At 35.0% G+C, this 26827-nt stretch overlaps 2 protein-coding genes across 3 annotated transcripts in view; one reads left to right on the forward strand and one right to left on the reverse strand.

The window, feature by feature from the left end:
- Nucleotides 1-4905: 4905 nt before the first annotated feature.
- Smp_150840.1 (hypothetical protein) lies at nucleotides 4906-12832 on the forward strand (the record flags this gene model as incomplete). Of its 2 annotated transcripts, none has more annotated exons than XM_018796914.1 (6): nucleotides 4906-5027; nucleotides 5062-5284; nucleotides 5317-5616; nucleotides 10533-10704; nucleotides 10738-10877; nucleotides 12686-12832. In XM_018796914.1, the coding sequence occupies 6 exons, from the start codon at nucleotides 4906-4908 to the stop codon at nucleotides 12830-12832; spliced, it is 1104 nt and encodes a 367-aa protein (XP_018652008.1). The 2 variants fall into 2 exon arrangements, with proteins under 2 accessions (XP_018652008.1, XP_018652009.1); XM_018796915.1 differs by having other exon boundaries at nucleotides 10750-10877.
- Nucleotides 12833-18043: 5211 nt separating this feature from the next.
- The window catches only part of Smp_150830 (hypothetical protein), a gene marked incomplete at both ends in the record, with an annotated part of 43937 nt that continues 35153 nt past the window's right edge, over nucleotides 18044-26827 (reverse strand). Inside the window, 3 exons of the mRNA XM_018796916.1 lie at nucleotides 18044-18134; nucleotides 19912-19988; nucleotides 21499-21727. Of these exons, the coding sequence (XP_018652010.1) occupies nucleotides 18044-18134; nucleotides 19912-19988; nucleotides 21499-21727 (397 nt within the window). The remainder of the gene's footprint in view (nucleotides 18135-19911; nucleotides 19989-21498; nucleotides 21728-26827) is intronic.

A 26827-nucleotide genomic window follows, 5' to 3' on the forward strand; every position in this document is an offset into this window, starting at 1 on the left:
ATTCCGAGCACCTACAATTTGTATCTCCCTAACTACTTGATTTGTCCTCTGCGGAGTTAACTATAAGTCGCAGGTAATAGGAAATCTAATATCTATAAAATAAGGGAGTAAATGGGTCCTTGAGCTCTATTGTCTTGACATATACCTAAATCAGAAAGGGTTTTTTTGTAATATTTTATTTCGCGGGTCAAATGAAGTCAGACCACCATGAAAGACCTAGAATCACTGGACGGCCGTTTTGTCCTAACATGGGACTCCTCGACAATGGGCATTCATGATCCCGCTCACATGATTCTAACTCAGAACCTATCGGTCGAACGCTTAACCGCTAGACCACTGGGCCGGTAACCAACAGTGCTAATGTCTAGCTTCAACTGTGAACAGTGTAGTTCGACCGGGTCTGTTGTGAGGCAGTAACTGACTGAAGACAATGGTGGACGACCTAAGTGGATACAAGCCATTTATATATACGACAATTGTGTTCTCCGTACTATATTTTAAAACTACGCACAATCATACACTTTTAGCTTCTTTTTGGATCCCTTCCATTTGCATAGTTCTCTGTTCATTCATCGCCATATTTAGGCTTGTTTTCTTTAACCCCTTTAAAAGCACTTGCTTAAAAATTGGCTAAACAAAATAGAATAAATCTAAGAAGTCAGACCTAATTGGTCATTCACTAATGAGTCAGTTTCAGTGGTCATGAACATTGCCTACTCTGCTTCCCGTCTTTCCACTTCAACTCTCTCTTACAGCACCTTCGTGATGTACCACCAAAAACACAAGTGGAACATCAGACTTCATCCTGTACCATCAATTGTCCCTCAAATATTCCAGAGGAATATAAAGTTGAGTTTTCTAGAAGCTGTCGACTTAACGTGGATTCATTTTCGGCCATCAGCAGCACTTCGCAATACAACCCCCATATAGCGTGCTGACTCTTATATCGACAATTCAAGTTTTACCAACATTGTTTATATTGATAAGTGAAAAGTGTTGTCCTCCTTATTCTATGACCACTATGCTCTATAACATATCACCCTGACTGAGTAACTTATGACAACAGAGCCTGCATCATCCGTAACAGTTGACCTTGCCTGTAAATTGATATGCCCCATATAACTTATTGTTATTTGAGAATATATTATAATGATTATTATTAGCATAGAAACTATTCCCAAAGGTCCACTGTGAATTATTATTATCAAATGAGTGAGCATTTTGACTTTTCTACAGAACTTATAAAACAATATTATAATATGCTTCATTCTCTTTTGACTGGATCATTGTCAACTGACTTCGGTCGAGATTTTTCTTCATTTCTTAATTTTGTTGTCACAATATGCTGATCCACTGACAAAAAGGTATTGTTTCGCTGAACCCTGGGTTAGGACATGGAGCGGTTGATCATTCATCATCCGTTGGAAAAATTTGTAGTTAACTTAGTCTCTTCGATCTAGAACTTCATCCCTTTTAGTCTGAAATATTGTGATTGATTTTCAGGTACCTAACTGTTATTTTTGTGAATCTTATTAACTTCATTGTAATTATATTGTACTAGAGCAACTGTTGACTATGTATTTGGTGCCAAAATGCTTATGCGTCTTGGATTTCTAATATAATTTGTCTTCATAATATTACTTCATGAATCAGACACAAAATTTAAGCATCTATACAATTATTGAATACGAGTGATCCAAATGAGCATAGTACACTAGACATAAAAAATGTAGTTTGGTATGATGGAATCAAAATTTTTCATTGGGTCATCTTCTGAGTTCGGGATAAATTATTTAGGTCTTGTATTAACTTGGCGCGAAATGTGCTGGGTTTGAAGAAACCTGACAGATTTTAGGTTGTTTATTACAGGGCTTTTGCCATCAAAGAAATTTCAAAATAATGTTGCATATAAAACACAAGTGGCAAATGTCTAAAATTCTTTCATTCACGTGGGCATTTTTCTTAACTTTAAACCAGAAGGCTACTGAAATATCTTATATCGACATACCTTCCGACACTAACTGCGGGAGCAATGCACATTCCTTGTTAGACTTGTGGGTACCTTTCCCATCCATAACATCCGTGAAGCCGCTGATGAAGTTTTTTTGGATCACACTGTGGGAAGAAATAGACCTAGGGTCTGTAGTCATATTAGTCTAAACCTACTCATCGTCTCGGAAATCATCGATATGTGTAGTGTTTGGAAACTAGCTTTTAGTTAAAAGTGGTAATGAAAATCAGAAAAAGTCCTAATGTTCCAATTACTGAAGCACATTGTAATACATCACAAGGACATCCTGTGTGATTTCCTTTCAGTGAGCACCACATACAAAGTCCAATGCAATAAAGGCTTCATATTCAGAAAGCAATAAGGAATAGATGTTTCTCGCTCGTCCTTCCATCAAAGAATGAAACATTGGGCTACTCCCATGAACAATCCAACGTCGACAAACGGTTTTTCAAACTGCGTCTTAGAATTAGACAGGGGTAAAGAGAAAATCCGCTAATTGGAGATCAGGGAGTAAGCTCTGCACTGACACCTTTATATGTAAGTGAAATTTATATGTAATAATGAATTGCCTGAGTAAGTCAACGTAAAGCAAATAATCATATTTAGAAATTCGATGCCCAATCGGTTCGTATCACCAGGAGAAATAATACGAGATTTTATCTCAGTCCCACTCCTTTCTACTTAAGAAGCGGTTAAGCATACGTGATTTAAGTGATAACGATATTCTCCAAGCAGTCTTGGTCTGAGCAGTCGGGCAGACTACCATCAGCTCATATCCATTAAAACAAGATGGTAACTGAAAACAATAGCTTTTTCATGTGATTCATGTATCACATTTTCGATAATGCAAATACCACTTATCAGGTTGTTCTACAGCAAGTGAATCCTATTGTCACTTTTGAGCCATTAAGTTATAAATTACTACAGAGCCAAAATATTATCCATAACCACGTAATTTTCGTCAGCACGTTGCTCTCTTCGTGTATCTCACTCCTCAATAGACAGCTATAATCAATCTTTGATATAATTGGTTGTCAACATTTATCGAACGGTATCCAATGTTTACTTATATCGCAAGGTTTTAAAATGTATATTTTAAGCCATTCGGAATCGTTGGACATGTAGGGTATTCCAAAAGCAAGAATCGTCGCTTTCAGTGACCAAGTGTTACCCTCTGGACCGCACAGCTAACGTTCAAGGGGTTTTCGAATATTCAGGTCTTGGAACCGAATGGTATCAAGGTCTATTTGGATAGATCATTCTATTTAGCAGTTTATAGGCAAATGCTTGTAGTCCAAAAAATGAATTCTAAGAATAAAGAGCGTTAGTGGACGAATTAAAGTTAATTATCGTTGATGTAACAGTAATGGAGTATGTTTCAAAACAGAATGTGTTCAAACCTACACCTTTAAATTCAAACCAAGGATCTTCTTTGTCTGACTTAGTAATCGCTCAAGCTACAGAGGATTTTACCAGTCTACATATTCTCTCCTCGTTGGCGAATAGCTATCGTGCTGTTATGTCATTCATGTTTATAGCTTGTGACATAGTATGCAATCAGGTAAAACCTGGTCCGGTGTATAGAGAGCAAACATATCGGCCATTCAAGAGTGTGTTGCAACAACAGACTGGTCAGTAGATACTAGCTTATCTGTTGAAGAACCATGGTCTACATTCAAAGATAAAATTAGTTTGGTTACATCCTCGTCTATATCATACTTATTACTACGTAGACCTAATAAATATCCACCATGGATAACTAAACAAGTCATGTGACCTTTTAAAAGTAGAAAGAAACATTAAAATATTATCACCTATACAGGATCAAGTCAATATAAATCCAGTTACTTTAAGACTAAATAAGAATACACTGTTATATGAAAAACAATTGGCTAGGGGCCGTGAAAGTTGTCCTAAAAGGTTTTTCTCGTATATAAACAGGAGAACTCAGAGAATTGACAGTCCCAATACTTTTGGTACAAGAAAATCAGTTACTATTGGCAATAAATGATGTTGCAAAAGCTGAAGCTCTATAAGAATATTTTGGTTAAATGGTTTCTACCAGCGGTGGTAAACGACCACCAATTATTCGTGATCACGGCGGCTTGTCAAAGGATCATGCAGTTATTGAGGAATGAACCATATTACGTTTACTTCGACATCTCAAACCACATAAGTCCAGCGGTCCTGAAGATATTCACCCTAGGATTGTGAAAGCCCCATTGAATGTAATTGCTGAACCTTTGGCTATACCACCTAATATATCTTTACGGCAGTTCATAATGCCAAGAGACTGGAAAGTTGCAATAATCAGTCTGGTGTATGAGGCGGGGAGCAGAGACTTATTTAGTAGCTATCGACCTGTCAGTCTAACCAGTGTAGTTGCCAAACTACTGGAAAAGAGTATTCGGATGGCGATCTTAAACTTCGTGGAAGGGCATTGTTTTTTGTCTCGAGAACAACATAGAATTAAGAAAAGATCTATCATGTTTGACAAATCTGCTCACTGCGAGAGAAGATTGGGCTGCAGCAAGAAATAGAAATATCCTAAGTAGACCCGTTGACAAGGTCTTTTATCTGAGTCTTAAATCAAGAACGGAAAGTTTTAGGATCCATTATGAAATCATAGACTGGGTAAGTGATTTCCACAACAATAAGATACAGTGGGTAAGGTTTGATGAGGCTCTCTGTGGGAACACGTAAAATTGGAGCTCCACGAAGTATAATCCTGTGTCCCCTTTCTTTTTATAAATTTATGTAACTGTATTAACAACTGTAGCAAATTCATGTGTTCTACTCTTCGCCGATGACACAAAGATTTAGAGACACATACATAGTATGACACATTCAAAACGAAAGCGTAACTTTGGTTGACTGTTGCGCTACTTTTGGGCATGGTGGTTTTCGTGTGTTCTCAATGCAACGCCACATTAAAAAAGAGCCATGTGCGGAATCACCTACTATCTTCCCGACGTTGTTCTTTGGTTTCGTGCGTAGACTGTCACAAAGACTTTGAGTAGGTTGCGTACATTTTTTTCACTCACTTAAAGTAAATTTTCAGTGGAATCTCACTGCTCATGTATTTCTGAGAAAGAGAAGTATGACAAAGCAAACTACTTGAAATCATCCAAGAGCAACAATAATAGTAAACAAGCGGAGTGGGTCAGGAGAATAGAAGATGCAATACAAAATTGTGAGTCTAAACGACACTTGTTTATTCTTCAAAACATCCGAGGGAACTGTAATGTACCTCAAAAAAAGAAAAAGTTCGAGGTAGCCTCCACATTCCTTCTTACTGTGAATAGAATTTCATGAGGTCCAAGTATCGTAAAATACCCGCGGAAACCATTGAAGAAATATGGAAATTATTGGAGCCACTTAAACAGAAGACATCTAGTAACGTCCCATTAAAAGCGCAAAAATATTCTTCAAGTGATGTAACAAATGATGAACCGAAGACAAAGAGACAAAAACTGGAGGACACTTGTGAAGCTTACAATAATTGTTTACCAGAGAACGAATGTCACTTGATGTCACTTCGTCATATACAAGATGTTCTGACTGAATTAGGTGGGAAGGCAACCTTCTCAAGTTTGAGAAAACAGGTACATTTTCACAACTTATCTCCTGTTCAATAGTTGAACACTTAGTCTCATAACGCTTAAGATAGTGGTTCCTGATCTTAAAATGCGATCTTTAACAAAATATAGTATAAAGTCTTCGACCTCACAGACCAGTTTCATGGTGAAAGGCTGTCAACTGCTCAAGAAGCAGCTGAGATTAATTTGATTTGTCGAATGTTTTCCTATTTCCCAAGGCCTGGGTGAATTCCTGTCCAGAATGACGAAAAAACCCTTGTTTACATCATCAGTGCTGTGGTAATTATTTCTAAATTTAATACGTCGACTAATCCTGTCTATTGAAACCAGTTTTAACGAGCACAAGTGCAATTTTTTAAATAAGGACTAATAAATTCAAACTATTTAGGAGCCTAGTACGTTTGTTTCAAAATTAAGACAAATATTAGAGATGGACTCGAATGTACATCTGTTTGTTAGTTGAACACTTTAAGCTACAAACAGTAGTTATTGTTAGCAGCTATATTAACAATCATTAAAGAATAGTACTAACATGTAATTGGTTTAGTTACAGCAACTAAGTTTACCCAATATGCAGTCATTGCATAAGTAGAAACTAACGTATGTACTGGTGAATATTTAAAGTTCTTATAATTATCCTGTAAGGTTTTTTTTCGACAGCTTTGCTGACGGTTCTGATAGTTTATCAGTAATAGGCTTTCTAAAGTCAGAAAAGTCTCGGCTGAATAATAGCCGTAATAACCCGAAGAAATGGTCACTTTGCGGGACCCTAATTGGTTGTATGCTATCTTGTTGGATAAGAAACCGATTATCTGCAGTTTCAGGGATCATTAATCGGTGGGCATAAAAAGATTATCAGTACTTTCTTGTTACTTTATCTTTAGTGTTTATTGCACTTCATACCCTTACCTCCATACCTCTCACATACGTCCATTAATCCTACAGAATCACTGGATCTTTCACTCATGAGCCTTTTTAGCGTTTTCACTCAAAAGTTGTTTTGAAGTTTTGAATCTCATTTTTATTTATATATAACGAGGACCTGCAGGTAATGTCTACGGGTCATTTACTTTACTAGCTGTGACAACATTTGGAGATGTGAGAATAAGAGGACCAAGTCCTGTTTGAGGTGTTGTCTGATGTCCACTTCTTGGAAGGACTACTTCCTCTTGAGTGAACTGTAAGGGATATTGGAATAATTGTAAAGATCTTATGGACGTGGAAACATCAAGATTATTATTCTTAAGTTATACTTACTATCGTTGTTTTTATTTAGTCTCGTCGTAGATATACCCTTTACAAATTGCATCAAATGTTTCGAAAATTGATCTCTGTACTGGGAGCTCAATTTTGGATATGAAGTGGACGCTGATGAATCGGTGTTTCGTGCATGGCTGCAATCGATCATAGCAAATTGCCCAGGAAAGTACCTGACCATCATGGTGGGATATCTAAACGCCGATGTCGGAATGGACAACACAGGATATGAAGATATCATACAACGGCATGAATTGAAAGAAATGAAAGACGATAGTGACTAGTTTGTAGACTTGTGTGCATTCAACAAATTGTTTATAGGTGACACAATATTTCCACACAGACGCATACAAAAAGCTACATGTATCTCACCGGACCACACCACAGAGAACCAGATAGATCATATTTGCGTCAGTAAAAAAATCCGAAGAACAATGAAAGATGTGGGAACCAGGAGAGGAGCTGACATAGCTTCAGATCACCACTAGCTGGTTGTGGCCAAGATGAAACTGAAGCTAAAGAAACACTGGAGAACTGGAAAGGCAGCATTACAAAGGTTCAATACAGCCTTCCTACGGAATACTAACAAACCCAACAAATTCAAGATAACTCTCAACAACAGGTCCCAAGCCTTACAGGATCTACTGAAAGAACAGGAAACTACTATAGAGAGAGATCAAAGAATCATTGTCTGGGCCGCAAGAAGCATCATAATGAGGATGCATCTCCATGGAAACCCTGGACAAAATTCAAGAAAGAAAGAACAAGAAGACAGCAATTAACAACAGCCGAACACGAGCAGATAAAGTCAAGGCACTAGCTGAGTACACAGAAGCAAACAAGCAAGTGAAGAAGAGCATTAAAGCCGACAAGCAGAAATACGTACAAGAACTAGCAACGACGGTGGAAAAAGCTGCAAGAGAAGGAAATATGAAACAACTATATGACACGACGAAGAAACTAGCAGGGAGATATAGTAAACCGGAGAGACCAGTCAAGGACAAAGAAGGAAAGACAATCATGAAGATTCAAGAAAAGAGGAACAGATGGGTAGGACACTTCGAGGAACTGTTGAATAGACCAGCTCCATTGAATCCACCGGACATCGAAGCAGCGCACACAGACCTTCCTGTGGGTGTCACCCCACCAGCGATCGAAGAAATCAGGATGGCCGTCAGACACATCAACAATGGGAAAGCAGCTGAACCTGACAATATACTAGCTGAAGCACTGAAGTCAAACATTGAAGTAACTGCAAACATGCTTCACCTACTATTCAAGAAGATTTGGGGAGAGGAACAAGTGCCGACGGACTGGAAAGAAAAACATCTCAACAAGATACCAAAGAAAGGAGATCTGAGGAAGTGTGAGAACTACAGAGGCATCACACTGTTGTCAGTACCAGGAAAGGAAGGTTTTTAACAGAGTGTTGTCGAGCCGGACGAAAGACGCACTAGACGCCAAACTTCGAGGTCAACAGGCTGGGTTCCGTAAGGATCGGTCGTACACAGACCAAATTGCGACACTACGGTTCATCGTCGAACAATCAGTTGAATGGAACTCGTCATCATACATCAACTTCATTGACTATGAGAAGGCATTTGACAGTATGGATCGGAGAACATTATGGAAATTTCTCCGACACTATCGAGTTCCTGAGAAGATTTGTCAACATTATCCGGAACTCATACGACGGACTACACTGCAAAGTCGTGCATGGACAACTGACAGATGCGTTTCCAGTAAGGACCGGAGTCAGACAAGGCTGTCTACTTTCCCCCTTTCCGTTTCCTCTGGTGTTTGACTGGATTATAAAGACCCCGACAACTAATGAGAAGGTCGAAATACAATGGACAGGTTGGATGCAGCTAGATGATTTGGACTTCGCAGATGACCTGGCTCTTCTATCCCATACACGCCAAATGTACATGAAGACAACAAGTGTAGCAGCAGCCTGTGCATCAGTAGGCCTCAACATGCATAAAGGAAAAAGCAAGCTCCTCAAATGCAACATGAAAAACAACGCAATCACACTTGATGGCGAAACCGTGGAAGATATGGAATCTTCCAGGTACCTGGACAGCATCATCGATAAACAAGGAGGATTAGATGCAGACTAGAAGGCGAGGATTGACAGCCTGGGCCTGATTCCTACAATTGAAGAACATATGAAACTCAAAACATCTGTTAACCAATATCAAAGTGAGAATCTTCAAATTGAAAATCAAGACAGTTCTACCATACAGGGCTGAAACTTGAAATGCTAATGAAACCATTATCAAAAAGGTACAAGTATTTATAAATAGTTGTCTACGGAAGGTTCTCAACATTCATTGGCCGGACACCTTCAACAACAGCCTACTGTGGGAGAGGACAAACCAGCTTCCAGCTGAGGAGGAAATATGGAAAAGACGATTAGATAGGATATGCATTACGGAAATCATCAAACCACATCACGAGACAAGACCTAACTTGAAATCCTGAATGGAAAAAGGAAAAGAGTAAACCGAAGAACACATTACGTTGGGAAATTGGAGCAGATATGAAAAGGGATGAATAAAAACTGAAGGGAATTGGAAAGGATTGCCCAGGACAGGATTGGATGGAGTGTGTTGATGGGCGGTGTATACTCCTCGACGAGGATTAACAGGCATTAGTATGTATTTAAGCATGGCTTCAGCATAAGGTACTAGGCAAATGCTATGGGTCATTCGATGAGCCTGTTACTATTAATTAGTGGTGATTAGAACATATATTATAGATCCCCTGCCACCTCATGCCTGAAAGCGTGGTGTTTAGTTGGAAGATATCTAATGAAGGTCGAACCACGATGCAATGTCAGTCCATGAAATTATTGTTGAAATTAGACATGTTTGGAGATGCAGACTACACGTTTGTTGTATGATCGTTAACCATAATCAGTGATTGGAGATATTAGGTGACGAGTCTCAGTTGATGAGAGCGACGCCGATGCATTCCTTGTTTCTCGGACCTCAAGCTGTTTTTTTAATTTGTGCATACCCCTTCATCCTTTTTAACCATGTTCTAAATATTTAGTCTTTTTTATTGTCATCGCTACTCTATTCTTTGAAATTCTTTGCTATTCGTCTTGTTAATTTCATTCCTTTGTGCTGATTCGATATGGCGCATTTGATTAACTCACATTTGTGTCACGCTTTACGTTGATTCTGGTCAATTACAAAAAGCTGTCTGAAACTGGTCACACACGACCGTATTCTTAGATTTGCACTTCTCAAGTCTCATCATCAGCAACCAGAAGTATGTGGCGCATGACGAAGTACTATGTACTTATAATGCAGCTTTGATAATCGCACAATAAAATTTGCTTGCTTCCCTTGGGAAATACTTTCATGCTGTCATGTTCCAGTGAAGTTCATGGTGCAACCTCAGCCTTAGACATCAGATCTACTGCTTTTTTCTTAACCACTCTTTAACCAAAGAATAATTGTTTCAGCTATTGACTTGATTTATGTGATGGCGGATGATTAATTAAAGTACAAAGTTAATAGAAGTTCCCAGTTTTATGCGTAAAAAGAGTATAAAGGCATTTGTTTTCATGCTAGTTTGGAAAATATGTGCAATTTTTTGAAAATGTTCTTATCTTTTTTGGTGAGTGTGGATTAAATGTGTATTTTTGTTCCCAGATTTACAGGACGTATAAAACCAGCGTACTTTCCCCACAAGAATGCATGACAAAGAAAGAGTTTAAAGCCAAATTGTTAGGGGTCATTCAAGGTTCAGAGTACTTTATTTTTTCGCCATGTGATGGTATGATCAGCATGGTTAGTGATGGTTTAGTCACTGAATCAGTTCCTCGTAAGTATTTAATCTTTCCTGATGAGATTTTAGGTGTAAATCCAGATCCAGATATTTCTCTAATCATTTGTCAGAACGATAAACCCCATTATTCTGAAAGTCTAAAAAAGTTACTAATCAATACAATAAACGATGCGGGAGGGCGAATTTCTCTGAAGAAGCTTGTGAAAAGAGTAAGACAATTTATTTTGGTTTGCTGTAGTTCGACGATGTTTTTCGCTAATTTATGTGTTAAAAACAATTTAGCCTAGAATCTGACGTATACTTTCGTTATTTATTTTTCTAGATCACTTAGAAAAATATTGTGAGGTTATAATCAAATTCTGAATGCCAGTGTGTTTATCGCCGGTAAATTTCTCTTACATGAGACATAGATTGCAGCCTACTTTAAATTCTAATTGCTTGTTAGCACTTCAGAGTATATCTCAATAAGAATCAATATGTGTTGTCTGAAGCCACTAAACTTTGCAACTATCCCAATCAATAGGGGCGTTTAATATTCATGCTTTTTTGTGTGCACTGTCGCTCACTGCTTTGGGAAATTGTTTCAGTCAACGTGCTACTGTTCCCAGATAATGTGATCTTGTTCTAATTGCATAATGTTGACTATCGAAATTTTTATTATTTATTTATTTAAACACATAAATATTGGTACAAGGAAGCACCAGATAAATATGCGCCTCACAAATCTCATTCGATTTGTGTGAGGGCTGTGATACTGCTCAGGTGCCCAGACTGAAGCAGGTGGTTTTCTTAGGGGGCCACACCCGGAGCCTTTGACCTGAATGTCTGATCCACAAGGCAGTGGAGCATCGTGAGGAGATGCAGTCCCATGGTAGCCGGTGATCAACGGTTGATTCGTACGCCATTTGTTCCCTCAGGATACTGGAGCCCATGTGCACCATTGGTTTGGAATCAAGGTTTTCCAACTCCCCTAGGTGAACTTTCCATGTCCATCAACCCGGTTAAAGCGCCGGACATTCGCTTTTCGTCCTCTCACTTTCGTAAACAACAGTAATGCCACGAGAAGGCAGTGAGTAGGACTTCCCTGTCAGAGGCTATATATTCGCTGGCCATATGAGAGCATTTCGAGAGGGAGAGGTGACTCTCCCCACTCTCGGCCGTACCAGGGCATTTGGGGGAAATTATACCACGACTCAATCCAATGACGTTATCGAGAAACGCAAAAATCAAAATCTTTACACCCCAAGTATTTTTGCCTCAGTTTTCAGTGCTTTACTGTACCAAGTATGTTTTGGTAACCCATGAGCAAATAGGAAAGTTAAAAGAAATTTTGTAACTGTAGCAGCGAACTAATTTCGAGAATTTATCTCAAAAAAATTGTTTGTATGAATTAACGCTTCAATATGTGAAAAAAAATCCGGAATATATATATCCAATACACTGTAGCCAATTCTGAACCGTGTCACCTAACGTAAAGCTGACGAGCATTATTATTTTACCATTCAGTAGCGTCGATGTCATTCGACATACATGGTTGGTTGATGGTTTTCTGTAGGAATTCCACATATTCAGACCACATTAGTGTTTCAGGATACACAAGTTTTTATTATTCAAATACTATTGTTAAAGTGAGTCCCTCTAATAAGATTGAAAGGTTTATTAACTGAAGAATTTTAGATGATATTCTTAAGTAATTAAATAAAACATTTAATAGTTTCATTCCCAGATGATTGATCAAACTAATTTGTACACTTTGGACATTTATCCCATGCTCTACGTCGATTATGATTAAATTCTTACCATATACCCAGTTCTTAATGAGTTTTTAACTCCGTATATACACTTTTTTAATGATTCGTTTATACACAAACACTTAATTGAAAGTATCACCATCACAGACGGATGTAGATTCCGTAAATTTATCCTCAAAAATATAATATTCTTTCCATTACTTCCAAAATGCGATTCTTTTTACAGCATGCAACTGATATTAATCACTTTATTGATTTGCATATAGGCCTCATCACATGTTTTGAATTCAAATGATCAAAAGGAAGTTAGTCTTACGAAAGAGGAAGTGAAAAGTAAAATTGTTGGAAAAGTCAATAAAAGTCAGTCTATGAAACTTTCAGATGACGGTAAATGGGTTGAACTTTGCTCATAAATTTGTGTATATATTTTTTCATATAATACAAGATACATATCTATTCCAGCGTTTTATTTCATCGTGACTTAACAATTCCGAGATTGAATTTGTGTAGGAAATGTTTTTTATAGGCTCGTTGAAAACTTGTTCATGATATTTATTGTTGTCATATTTTATTTGTTTGACATTATTCAGATATAGAAGTTAGTGTAAATATAGTTCTAGAAAGCGTTTAAGATGAACCTCTGACGGGAGCACTATTTTAGTTTTTGTTATCGCACACTCCAAACTACAAACGCGATGTGAATACCTAACATGTGCGAGAGATTTGATTTTTATTTAGTTACCTGTTTTTGTGTCTGGTATGGTTTTGGTCATTAAAATAATATGGTCATACTGAAAACTCCTTTTCTTGTTTACCGTGGCATACCTAAAGATTATTTTCCTCTTGTCGTCATTGATACTAGTTAAGAGAAATGATTTAACAATCTTGTCAGGTTTGCTTACTTTCTCTATCCTAATCCTCTCCTCACCAACTCTTTTTGTGTTGTTTCATACTACTTATTAATATTCAGTAAATAGTTGTATCTCTAACAATTTCTACCTGTATGTTGTGACTCAAGCTTGTCGTGTAATATTCTAAAGTATTTACATATACTTATAACATATATTGTATTTATCATTATAATTACTTCCTCTCAATCCCTATAACCGTTATTCCGAATTTTGTATGGTCGTTGAATCTTTGTTTAAACGCAACGGTTCCCATATTTTAATAAATAATATATTTGTAATATCCCAATGAGTAGAAAAATTAGATTTTCTACTCATTGGGATATTACAAATATATTATTTATTTATAACAATCTACCCAATGCTCAATTTATTCAAAATTATCAAATCAAAACTTGGTAATGATACCTAAATGTTCCCATATTTGTTTGCCTTTAATTCAATTTTTGCTTGTTGATAAACTGTTATCAAGAGCAGACACAGCTATCAGCTGTCATTTGCACTATCGTATGTCATAATTATTCTTTATGTTATTATTTCAGGAGACCCTTTTTCTTTCAGACTTACAGACGCGCTAAGCATCGCCTCACTAGTTGAAGTTTGTAACTAATTTATATCTATTCCTCAATAAAGGACCGCTTTTTGGATAAATTGCTGATTTATGAACTTTATTTTCGCGCGTACCTCATTCGCGTAACTAGACGCTTTGATAGAATTGACAAACCTCCGGTAGGCCTACTGCTCATTCGAAACAGTGGTATTTGTTATTAAGTTTTGTCTATAAATTGTTTTTCAATTAATGCACCTGAATTACAATGCTCTAGTAGATAACTTCAAAGCAATCGTATCCCCCCATGGTATGTTCTTGTAGTCAAACAAATATGTGGTTAATGGATCCACAATATGGGTGGGACATAACCCACTCTTTACAAGCTGGTCTTAAACTCATTATGTACTACATGACTATTTATTTATTTATTTAAACACATAAATATTGGTACAAGGAAGCACCAGATAAATTCGCTTTTCGTCCTCTCAATTTCGTAAACAACACCCCCGCCACGAGAAGGCAGTGAGTAGGACTTCCCTGGCAGAGGCTATATATTCGCGTGGCCATATGAGAGCATTTCGAGAGGGAGAGTGGACTCTCCCCACTCTCGGTCGTACCAGGGCATTTGGGGGCAATACTACATGACGGTAGTCAGCATTTTAACTGCAACAGATATCAAATTATTACTGAGTCAGTTATCTTGCGGTTCGACACATCGCATCATCGACATTAAGTTTGTAGCTCCTGGTAGCTTAGGTGGGACGACCCCCGGTATTTGTAAGATTCAGATGATATCTTCATTTTGAACACTAGGCTTCCCATGCAGTACTCATGTTTTGTATAATTATCCTCATAGGAGACTTACCAACAATTCGTCGTAGTAGACTGATTGGAGTCATAAACTTGTGTGGCACCCACTGAAATTCAGTGCCTTAAGGAATTACAATCTTTCCTACCTAACATTTCAGCTTTTAGTTGTCTTTGGTCACTGATCAAACAAATAAATCTCTGTACCTAAAAACTAGGCAGCAGGACGATGTATGTTATTTGATAATAAATTACGTAATCTGATATATTTGGACTGTAACTCAGAGAAGCATAAGCAGAGATAAAGAAAAGATCTGTTACTTCTTATTCTCATTAAACCCTAACATGACTGTTAATAGCGATCCAGGCAATTATTTTTGCCCAAGTGAGGTAGTGAGGCTGAAAGTCAGTGGGACAAGTTCCAAATGTAAGCTCACGTGAAACACCAAAAAATTTAAAGGTTATAGATCCACAGTACTAAAATCTTGAATAAACATCTCTAAAGTAGAACTTAAGTTCACGAGATTTCCAGATCACTAACCACATGTTTCATATATGTATCAACTTAGGATCCTTATGAGTAGCAGATACAAATGACGTATAGTTTCGGACTAGCGTCATCAGTTATTGTATTGAGAGAGAATAACCCTTTGATAGCAATTGTATAATGGCTTGAGACCGTTTTAATAGATCAAAAAATCCTATCATGGGCCATTTCGTAAGTAAGAAAATTTCAAGATGAGGTGAGGAAAAACTAAGCGTCACCTAGAATGAAAGCAATATAGAGCTGATAATTGATATAAATAACCTTGTTTGCAACAAAGTACGATTTGTATTCACATACAGAACGGTGTATTTATCCCATCGATCTACGATTGGTTTGGTTTATGTAAATAACCATCGCACCGTCGGCCCTACCTGAGTTTTCGGGCTACGGCAATCATTACTTTAAGTTTACTTCCTTAACCGTTTTCTGATGAATGGTGTTGTATAGTGAATAAATTTGATCAAATAGTGACGGAGTATCATGTATCAGCTGGTTAGAAGAATCAGTACGTTCGGAAAAATTAGATCTGACCCGTTTACGTTTTTCAATTAACTTCTAAGGGTCGTCAGGTCAACACGATTGATCCTTAAGTGGCTTATTTTTTAGCGAATTAATTCTTTTAATTGTATCTAGCAAACCATTTGGTGTGAATAATATTGTAAATGTACATGCGCCACACAAATCTCATTCGATTTGTGTGAGGGCTGTGATACTGCCCAGGTGCCCAAACTGAAGCAGGTGGTTTTCTTAGGGGCCCACACCCGGAGCCTTTGACCTAGAGGTCTAATCCATAAGGCAGTGAAGCATCGTGAGGAGATGCATTCCCATGGTGGCCGGTGACCAACGATTGATTCATACGCCATTTGTTCCCTCAGGATACTGGAGCCCATGTGCACCATTGGTTTGGAATCAGGGTTTTCCAACTCCCCTAGGTGGACTTTCTGTGTCTACCAACCCGGTTAAAGCGCCGGACATTCGCCTTGAGCTTAGAATGCGACAATATTTTGTTGTTCTGCATACACTAGTGACAGTATGAACCTAACTGTAAGAGTATATTTCAGTGAATCTCCTGATGTGCTTACATACACTTGACAGTCAGGAAGAAATTGACTAGTAAGGCCAAGTTGATTTTATTCAAAGAAACATTCATTTCTGAATATACTTATTTACCTTAATGACTTGACTCTTTGGGTTACTAGCTCATCGTATGTATACGATATATCAGTTAAAAGTCAGAAATCGTTATTAAGGTGAATGGAGTGTACTTTGTGAAGCATTCCTCTTGCGTAACCAACAGTTATGTTGACTACTTTTACATATTAATCGAAAGTTTTGGGTCTTTGTTGTTCATTGAACATTAAATTTTGCCTTGATTAGAGTAGACTTAACTTACAGAACTAATATCTGAATGTTAGTGAAAGCTAGTTGCTAAATTATGAATTATGATACTTCAGTTCCAAAAAATAACTCACAAAATTGTGCATCAAGTGCGACTATATTTACGGATTGTTCTAAATTGGATTATAACATTTTACGATTTGAAATATCTAACTGTTTCACCGCCGAAATTGGATCTAGTTCTCGTCCGAGTAACCTGTTTCTGTCTGATTAGCAATTTTAATGTTTTTTACCTAATCGGGGAATAAGAGTTGAATTCCACCCAGTGTAGTCTATTGTACACAGACTGGTAAAAGTGTAAATTTTCTGCTATTAAGACCAGCATGCTTCAGTTTGAGAAGGAAATAATATTCAAAAAAGAGTTACTTGGAGAATTGATGCATTTAGTATGGGAAACTAACTTTTATAGATGAAAAATGTTTCACTGGTTCCAATGTAATGCCTTAAGGTGGAAAAATGGCATATATCACGGTCCTAATAACCAGAAGATTAGAAAACGTGAGATTGATGAACTACTGGTTCATCTATAGGAAGAAAAAGTAAGTATTAACAAGCATTCTAACATATCAATCAATATTAATGTGTTCGTCTCACTCCATAAACAGCTGTTGGTATTTTCATTATGCGTAACATCTCTATTCACTGTTAGAACATTCATTTCTTTTTAGTATCATGCATTTTTTTGTAAACATTTAAACCACATCTAGTTAGTTAGATGCTGTGCATTTTTCTATATTATCCAAATTTATAATATTAGTTTTCGACAATAATTCCAAATGAACATCAACAACCATACCCAATTTTGTTAACTGAATTCCTAACTATACATCTTATGCATAGATTGATGATAATGTCCATTTTTTTAAACTTTAAAAGATTGAGTAAGATTTATAGGCTTTAACAATTAATGAAATTCACATACCTAAGTGTAATGTGTTATAATTCCACTTATCTTTCAATGAACTATTCATATTTACTTTTGAATTACCAAAAACAATATCATGTAAGATTATGCACCAAGAAAAGAAAGTCAAGTAATGAATTAATCATTGGAAATAACAATCGCAAAATGAAAATTCTTACAATACATTCATAAAAACATTCTTTTTATGAAATTATTGGTGACTATCCAATTCATGGGGATTTCAAAGTTTCTTATATAAAAAAATTTTTCTATGTTAGAAGTAAAATAATTCCTTCTAGTTGTCTGAATTGTGTGAAATGATAATCAAGTAGCAAAGGGATCCATATAACTTTTAATCTAAATTCCATCTTAAATAAAATATACGAAAATAAATCGAATAAGAACATTAGAGATTTTTTATACGTACGTGTTCATGTAGTATATCTAACTGTATATGTTTACATAATTCACATTTACTCTTTTTTTTCTCCTCAATATTCTGTTGATTTTTCATCGACAACATGTATTCTTCTTGGTATTTGCATCATTCTTTAAATTTTGAAGAGTTTGAAGTTCATAAACTTCTTTTTCTTTGAGTTTCCTTGATAAATAAAGAAATTAGTGTAGATTTTATATTGAAATTTTCTGTTCTTTATTTCAATAATTTATCTCACTACAGATGAAGGATTTATTAGATTACCATTTGAATGCACGTACGATGTGTTCAATTGTCTTTTTAATTCATGTAAAGTGTAAATGGTCAAACAGTTTATTTACTTTAAATGAAAAAGCTGATCGGACTTTACCATTGAACACTTCTAGTACCTAGATGGTTTTTCAAAGTTGAAATCATTAGTCAATTGAATCTAGATGGTTTGTTATTTTATTCCGTTGATACTCTGATTGTATGCTCTAGTGGACGGATGAAGAAATCAATATTCCCATGGAATTCTACATAGATTTGATAGAATATTAAAATGGTCTAAATCCAGATGGACAAAATTCTATGAAGTAGAACTGCTAGTCAGATGGAGGCATGTGAACATATATGAGCACATCAAAGTCACTAATTATCCTTCCTTGACCCTAATTCCCTCATTGGGTACGTTTTTTGGTTTTTGGTTTTTTCTGTACTTTTATCTGATCATTATCGGTTTTTTGTTTTTTAAAATACTATTTTACATTTAAACTCTAATCAGTTATTATTATTACCTTATACAAGTTTTCTTGATTATTACTCAGATTATTATTATTATTATTATTATTATTATGACCTTTGTGTTTGTCGCTTTTCTTCATATGTCAATTGAACTATTATTTCACCCATAAATTATTTTCTTCCTTACCCCTTGATTAGTACGTCACATCATTTGTTTTTTATTGTCGAATCAATTTATAATGCAATCTTTTCTAGCCTCCTATAGACATATATTTTCCATATCACTATATATACGAATGTACAGCTTAAGTAAATGATTTCGTCGAAAAGAAAATTTTCTTCGCTGAATTCTCTTTTTCTTAATCAGTAGGTGTTTAAGTAACTTGATCTGACTAATAGTTATCTGTCGTTCAATAAATAGATATTGACTCTGAAAGAATGTTTGTATTGCCACTGGCATGACTATTTGTTAAAATTGAGGGTTTATTAATAATATGGCAGAAAGGACGATTTATTTAAGATTAAATGGGGTGAACCACACAGTGGTTCAATAGTTCTTGCTCGCCTCAGAAAGTTGAGACCAAGTGACGATAACCATATATGGGGATTTTATGTTGTAGGAAATTTCCATTGATCTCAACTTTATAAAGCAGACAATGCTTTGAGAAAAATACTAAGTGACCAATCACTAATTCTCAGTATCCGTTAAAGTTGTCGTTTCAATTTCAACAAGTCAGATACTGAATCATTTAAACGATATCATTAAAGTTTTCTCAGGACTATAACTCATGAAGCGATTTAACATAGCGGCTACTGGATTAATTTACCTAAATTGCTAAATAACATTTTGACTTCATATCTGATATCAATTCGTAATGAAAACTTAATCTAATTCCTAACCATAGCTACTAACTGGAACTCATAATCTTAATTTCTCACAGTAATTTATAGCCTTGTTTTGACCCTACTAAGTAGATGAAGTTTTTTGAGGCTACTTTAGCATCGCTCAAACGTTGGCTATAAGCTGTAATCTTTCCGAATAATTTTTAAAGCTTCCATTTGAGTGAAAAAAGGGTTTGGATGAATTGATACAGTGTTTTTTTGCTACCTTATCAATAACATCCAACTCTATAGAAAGAGAAATGAAATGAATTCTTATACAATATACTGGGAATTATATGTCCACACATAATAAACGCGTAATATTAAATAGTTTTACCTTGCCATAACCATAAACGCCTCTTCTATATTTTGCCCAGTCTTCGCACTGACTTCAAAGCACGTTGTTTTATATACCTGTAGATTTAATAGGTAAAATTTATTTCTGATACAATTAACTGGAAACATGTGAATCTGAGTTAAAGATGATCGTCAGTTAAGATACAAATTATTTTAGGTTTCGAACTTGGTCAGGATGAAATACCTATTTTTAAAGATTATACTGTAGTCAAGTATACCAACCGACAAGTAAAGAACAATTTGTTTTCGTGCAATGTTCGAGAAATCACTTCAAATATCGAAGTTAGCTTTATAGTATGAATTTATCCATCTTTTTTCAGTGTTCAATAAACATTCAGTTTCTAGCGTTACCGAGCAGTTTTCCGATCTTATTAGTCCTAGCTTCTAAATCTAAGTTCATTGAAGTAATTTGTTAAGTAAAGTTGTGTTGGGATTATACCGCACTGATGAATTTTGTATGTAATTCTTAGTGAAAAAAATGAAGACCACTATATCATTTTTTAAATTCTAAATAAGTGAAAGTAATTATTCATTTTCTCCAAAAATAAAAAATACTCAACACTTGGGAGAGGTTGCAGCGAAATTTTTTCACAAACTTCAAGCATGACACAGTCAAATTTACAATCACAAAATGACATCATATATTAATATAGGGCCTTGTGGAAGTCTGTACAAGTCGTAATACTAATGTGATACTTGGATTGTCAGTTTTAACATTGAATATATCGGTTATATTATATGTATCATGCATAGTTAGCAGTGAGTTTGTTAGTATTGTATGGGCCTGTCCACTTATCATATTCGCTGATTTCTTTAACTAAGCATAAGGCCATTTGAAGACTCGTGTGGACGTATGGCCAACCGCCTAAGCTTTCTCTTTTCATTGGGCTCATTGTTTGTTTGCTCATGTGAATACATGAAGTATGATTTCCTAGTTGCATTTATTATTTGGCTTCTAATTATCACCGTTGTATAAACGCAATTAGCCGAAGTAAGAAACAGGAAATTAAATATGAGATATATTTCATCCTTATCAGTTAGAGTCATAATTCAGGTTACAAAATGGTTGAGCACTTTAACTACAAAAGTAGCGACCCTAAATGGGAACCCAATGCTCCATGTCTATAATAAGTCAACCACAGGAAAGTGACCATAAGTTTACCGTTGAAATTATCATGTCAATATTATTATGACCACCGGCGTAGTTCGTTACAATCATTGAAGCACTAGTTACAAAACTTCGCTAATGTTTCTGTCACTATGACATCTGAATGCCCACTAACAAATTCACCGTGGCCACAAATTATCTACTCTAATAAGTACAAAAACACATACCACTAAAGAATCCAATCAATTACTTAAGTTAAAATGCAAATCAGTAGCACATACTTCTCTAACCCATCAGTATATATATATATATATATATGCTGGGTTTCATGAATCAATACATATGGAGATTTTTTTGTCCTTATAATATAAAATACTAAATATTTTTGTAGTATATAAAGAATTCTCGGTAACTTGTCAGATATTTTAATTCGAATCACTGCTATACAAAAGAACTTACGCGAACAATTTTATCAATTGTAGCTCGTGACACTGCACGTTTATCATCGTTTTCGTCAATGAGATCAGACTTATTTTCAAGAATTAAGATAACGGTATTCTCATCTGTTTCTTCGGTAACCGATTGAAGCCATGATCGTACGGCCAAAAAACTTGATTCATTAGTTGCATCGAACACAATAATTACACCATCTGATTTACGATAATATTGTCGTGTAATACTCCTGAATCTGCAAGTTTGTCAAAGTAAGGTATATTTTTACTTCAAAATGTTACACTACTTAAAAGTAGTTGAAAAGTTTCAAATATGTTTTTGTAACTTTTGGATTCAGACTAACCTCTCATGAAAATTGAATATCAAAAAATAGTTTTTCTGATATTCCTGAATTCCTATAGAGGATATCGCATATCGTATTAGCATGGACTGAACATATTTCCGAAAATCTATCAATTCTCAAGAGAAATTTCCACCTACGTTGATAGTACAATAGATAAGCATCAACAGTAATTTCTGGAACACGATCAATATGAACTATCAACAAATTATTCTAAGCAGCCACTTTACACTTAATTTCTACCAATCGCTCAATAGTGAATTTAATTTAGAAGATAACTTGATCACATTCGAAACATGGACATAAACTATGGCCATAGGCTGTCAAAACCAGGCATGTGAACGTGAAAATGTCAACAGCTGTATTCATTAATGTTTGGTTTATAGTGGTTTGGAGATTCTCTTGGTATCATCCATAGAATTTTATTGGATCCCTCAAAAAGGCATAAGAAGATCTGTAGTCTTGGGGCTAAGAATACGTGTAAAAAACAATTCATATACTATCTTTTGACTTTTACTCATTGCTTATTATTACTTCTACTACGTACACCGAAAAATTATTCATTTTAAATGATTTTCTAACTTTCGACCCAGTGCCTAGTTTATTTTCTGGTTTTTTGATGAACTTTTACGAGACTAATTGATATCCATGCAAGTCTCGATCTAAAGTTTGTAAACAATTAGTATTTTAATATTGTTTTCAATAATGGCACTAGATTTCTAAATTTGTTAATACTTTGGATTCAGAAATGTTCTCATATAACTTGATCACTCAGTTTGGATTCTCGAACACATTCTATAATAATGATAATGATCGTTATTTTTGTCAAATTCATATCCATTTAAACCTAATGATAAGTCGAATACGCTTCCCTATGGTGTTACGTGAGCAATGAACCTAATGAATAATGCAGAACGATCTTGAGATTTTGACGCATTTTATCCAATCAGAAATTAGCGAAACTTGATAGATAATTATCTGTAGAATATGAAAGAGTTATTGAAAATATGCTGATTTTACATGAATAAGATACTTTTTGAAGGTGTCTATAGACGCTCTAACCTAATATCCTAAACCTAACTTTCATACTCTTCATGGATTACAATGAAATATCAATGTATCTCGTACTTCTGAATATGAATTAAACGTCATTCCATACACACATTCACATTTTAAAGTTTCCTTTGACATTCCAACGTCTAGTGAACACTTTATTAAGACATTTTCTTTACTGATGTTCTTCATGACCGGATCATTCGTAAACTCTCATTTCCTTTATTGTTAAATAAACGACGTGTTTGACTGACACTGATAATCCTGTTGTCAATTGTTTGTTCTTGATTAATTTAACGATATTCTTTAGCTTAGCCAAATTAACTTTAAATGTAAGTAGAAAAGATCTGGTGATTTTTACCACTAATAATGCACTTTAATGTAGGGTAGAAATTTTTTAAAACACTTATATTACTTGAGAAAATATTCTCTTGTATATAACACATTCTTATTTTTTTCTAGTCACAACTTAAAGGGATTCAATGTATTGTAAATAAAGTAGTGTAATAAACTTGAACATTCATTATTATGTGTAAATACAGTTATAAAATGGTCGAACTTTCGGAGATCATGTTTGCTTAAAAAAGAGTGAATTCTATGACTTAGTAAGGAAATGAGGATTATGAAGAATTTCAAGATCTTGTAAACCTGTCTAGTAAACGAATGTTAGCGGATAAATAAACCATATTCATAATAATTTTTACTCTTAAAATCAAACTATAGTCCACTTCTATTTTGGATCCATTCATTCAGCTTCTACAGTAAAAGTTTGATGAAGAGATTCTGGTTCCATTCCGATGGTCGTGTATGAGATTTATTATTTTCTCCATCTTTTAATAAACTTGTAGCCTGAAATTAGTCTCAGTATGCTTCAAAATAAGATGAATAATTACTGAACTGCAAAAAGCTTTGGTGATAGAATCACTTTCAAATGAATTGTGTGATAGAAAAGTTGATTTGAGCAAAGTTAACTTTTACTTTTTTAATCTTCTAAACCATAAGAACTAATGTAGTATTTAATATGAAGATTCAGTAAAACTACAGTAAATTAAAAATACCGTGCTTACATAACTTATCTGAGCTTACATATATATGTTTCATATAATTCATATGTTTAAAATGATTTACGCAGGGATATCTTATCCTGTAGTAATTCTAAAAATAACTTTCGCGGAATGCTCGAGTTGAAACACTATCAACAAATAATGTTTGGCAGTAATTAAAACAAATGAGATTTCGAATTAAAGCTTCGATCTATTACATGCTAGCTAAGTATGGATGATCCTAATGAGAATAATGTCTATCAGCCATCAGTTTGAACTGCAATAAATACATAAATAATTAAACACCCTATAACAAATTCAATTCATGAACTTTCGTTTACAAAAGTGAGAAGAAGTTAAGTGGAAACGGAATTATATCTGAAAAGTGACAGAAGTTGTAAATATAGGTTACTATTTATTAGTTGAGTAATGTGGTGTTTTATGTTAGGCATAACTATACTGGATTCTATCCCGTATACCGTTTTGAATGTAAACTGATGAAGAGTTTTTACTCAGGATGAAATACTTTACCACTAATTTCGAAGATTATTTAAAATACTTCATTAACTGACATAACTTTATGAGTGAAATTACTTCATTGATTGTAGACAATCTTCAAAAGAAAAGAATATCCGTGAATATTTTCTCTTTTATAGAGAGTGTAATTATCATAATAGATGAAACCATATCATTCCTGAGGTTTGAACTGATAATTGCAAATAAATTTAGCGTCGATTGAATCGTTTGTACGAAAAGGGTAATTTATTTGTAATGTCACAGCTGGTAGAATGTTGAACTTTTGACGTTACACGGCCCGGTGTAAGTCACAGAAGAAATGACCTACATTATTCATCAAAAATGTTAGAAATTCACTTTTCAACTCGTTCGCATATTACAAGCATGTGATTGTTTTCGTTATAACTGTTGTGATATTTATATTTCGCTTGTATATTAGCAAATCGACAAATTTAGTTAACTATGTAGTAGTTATAACAACTCTCCATGTAAATAGGCAGTAAATACAACAGATGGTTGGATGTTAATCCTGAACTGTAAATAACTTTAATTTATGGATCTGTATGTTTTAGTAGTGCTGACAAGCCATTACATTAGATTATATGTTGTTTCTCTTCAAGGTAACAAACTACTTTAAACTTTTTTGAATATCAAAATCAAGGTCTTTCAGATATACCTACCAACTGAATTTATCCAACTAACAATAAGGAAAATTTTTGTTGACCCTACATTAACGAATGAGCAGGCAGACTAAATATTGTGGAACTAAGAACTATGGTGAGTTAGTTAAGATTAGACAGAATATAAGAATTTAGCATACATATTAAACTGTTATAATATTGAAGTAGTGAACATCCAAATAGCATTTTTGTTCAGGTGACATCTTTTTATGATAGGAAACTATGCTACAAGTATGTCTTTTTATCCCGAATTCGAAGGTTCTAAACTACTCACTACTTTAAAGTGATTAGCCTGTTTATCATTCATTTAGATGTCTGAGAATAAAGCTAATCGGTGCATTAATAGTAATCATACAAATACTTTAAACAATTTGATATGTACAGTAATGAAGCAATCTGAAAGGCTTCTCTGAAAACCCTGCAAAATTTATTTTTCATCTATAAAATATGCGATTTATTCTAATAAAAACCGGAGCTATATTATTAGGACTTAAATTTTATATCCTTCAAACAAATACCATCAGGATAGGCACAGAAATTCAATCCGAAAATTTATTTCACTAGTTGAAAGGTTTGTTTCGAGCGAATGAGGAAAACATAAACTGATTGAAATCAACGCTAGTTTATATCGCGAACCAATATCTCATTTCGCCCACATTAACATTAAAAATATTGTCCAAACAACACCTGACAGCATCAAGAAACCTTGAGTGAAATGTTGATGTACTGTTATTTCAGTCAGATAAATGTTCAGATATTATCCTTGTGAACATTCAAGATGCAAGATAGATAAAAGTAACAAGAACTAGATTGACTCAACGGAAAAAAGAATGATGAGCGTGATCAGGAAATTCCCGAAGTAGAAAATGATTGGTAATTCTAACTACATTTATCTAAAGCCTTAGGGTCTCGTTTTCTCCTTACGTATGGTTTACTAAAGGTGGATAAACAAATTATTCCATTTAGCCCTATTTTGTTGTTGGCTGATCCACCTTACTGAAAAGTTACCCACTGGCTAGCTGGGAAATCAAAGCCATTTCATCAGCTGTTAGATATATGCTTATTGAAAGATTCATTGGAACTTGTGGAGAGTATGAATCACGTAAACACTTCTAGTAAGTAGATGGGTTTTTTTCATGAAACATACTGTCAGTTACTAAAACTTACTCATCTAAACACCATTTCACGTAACATTGGAAATACACTAGAATTAAGCCTGATAAGTGCTAAAAATGTCTCAGTAAAAACGGATATCCCTAGTAACTGTCTTAAGAAATATAGAAAAAGTTAAGATCAAAAACCCAAGGGAACCATGCTAAACAGAAGGAGTATTTTTATCCTACCATAATTCAAAGGTGACAATGTTACAGAGGATATCGATGGAAGACTAAAAACTTCATTAACCATAACAAACTGCAGTTAAACTGATTTTCTTGTGCAAAAAGCATGTGTTTTTTTAATTCAACCAAAGATCGACATTTGCTCCTTTCATGTTATCGCTAATCACAAGTACAAATTTATATGTATCTACTAGAGTGTTTACATTGGGGGAACAGAAACAACTGTCTAAGTTCTGAGGTCAAACGGATCAAAGGCTTTCAGGAGTAATATTTCAAAACATCTTGACAAAGGATATTAAGTTTGTACGCTGAAGTCTTTCAAGATTATTAATAATATTAGTCTTCCTATATTTGCTAAGGCCG

Source organism: Schistosoma mansoni, chromosome 4 (genome assembly GCF_000237925.1).
Source record: "Schistosoma mansoni strain Puerto Rico chromosome 4, complete genome".
Lineage (NCBI taxonomy): Eukaryota > Metazoa > Platyhelminthes > Trematoda > Strigeidida > Schistosomatidae > Schistosoma > Schistosoma mansoni.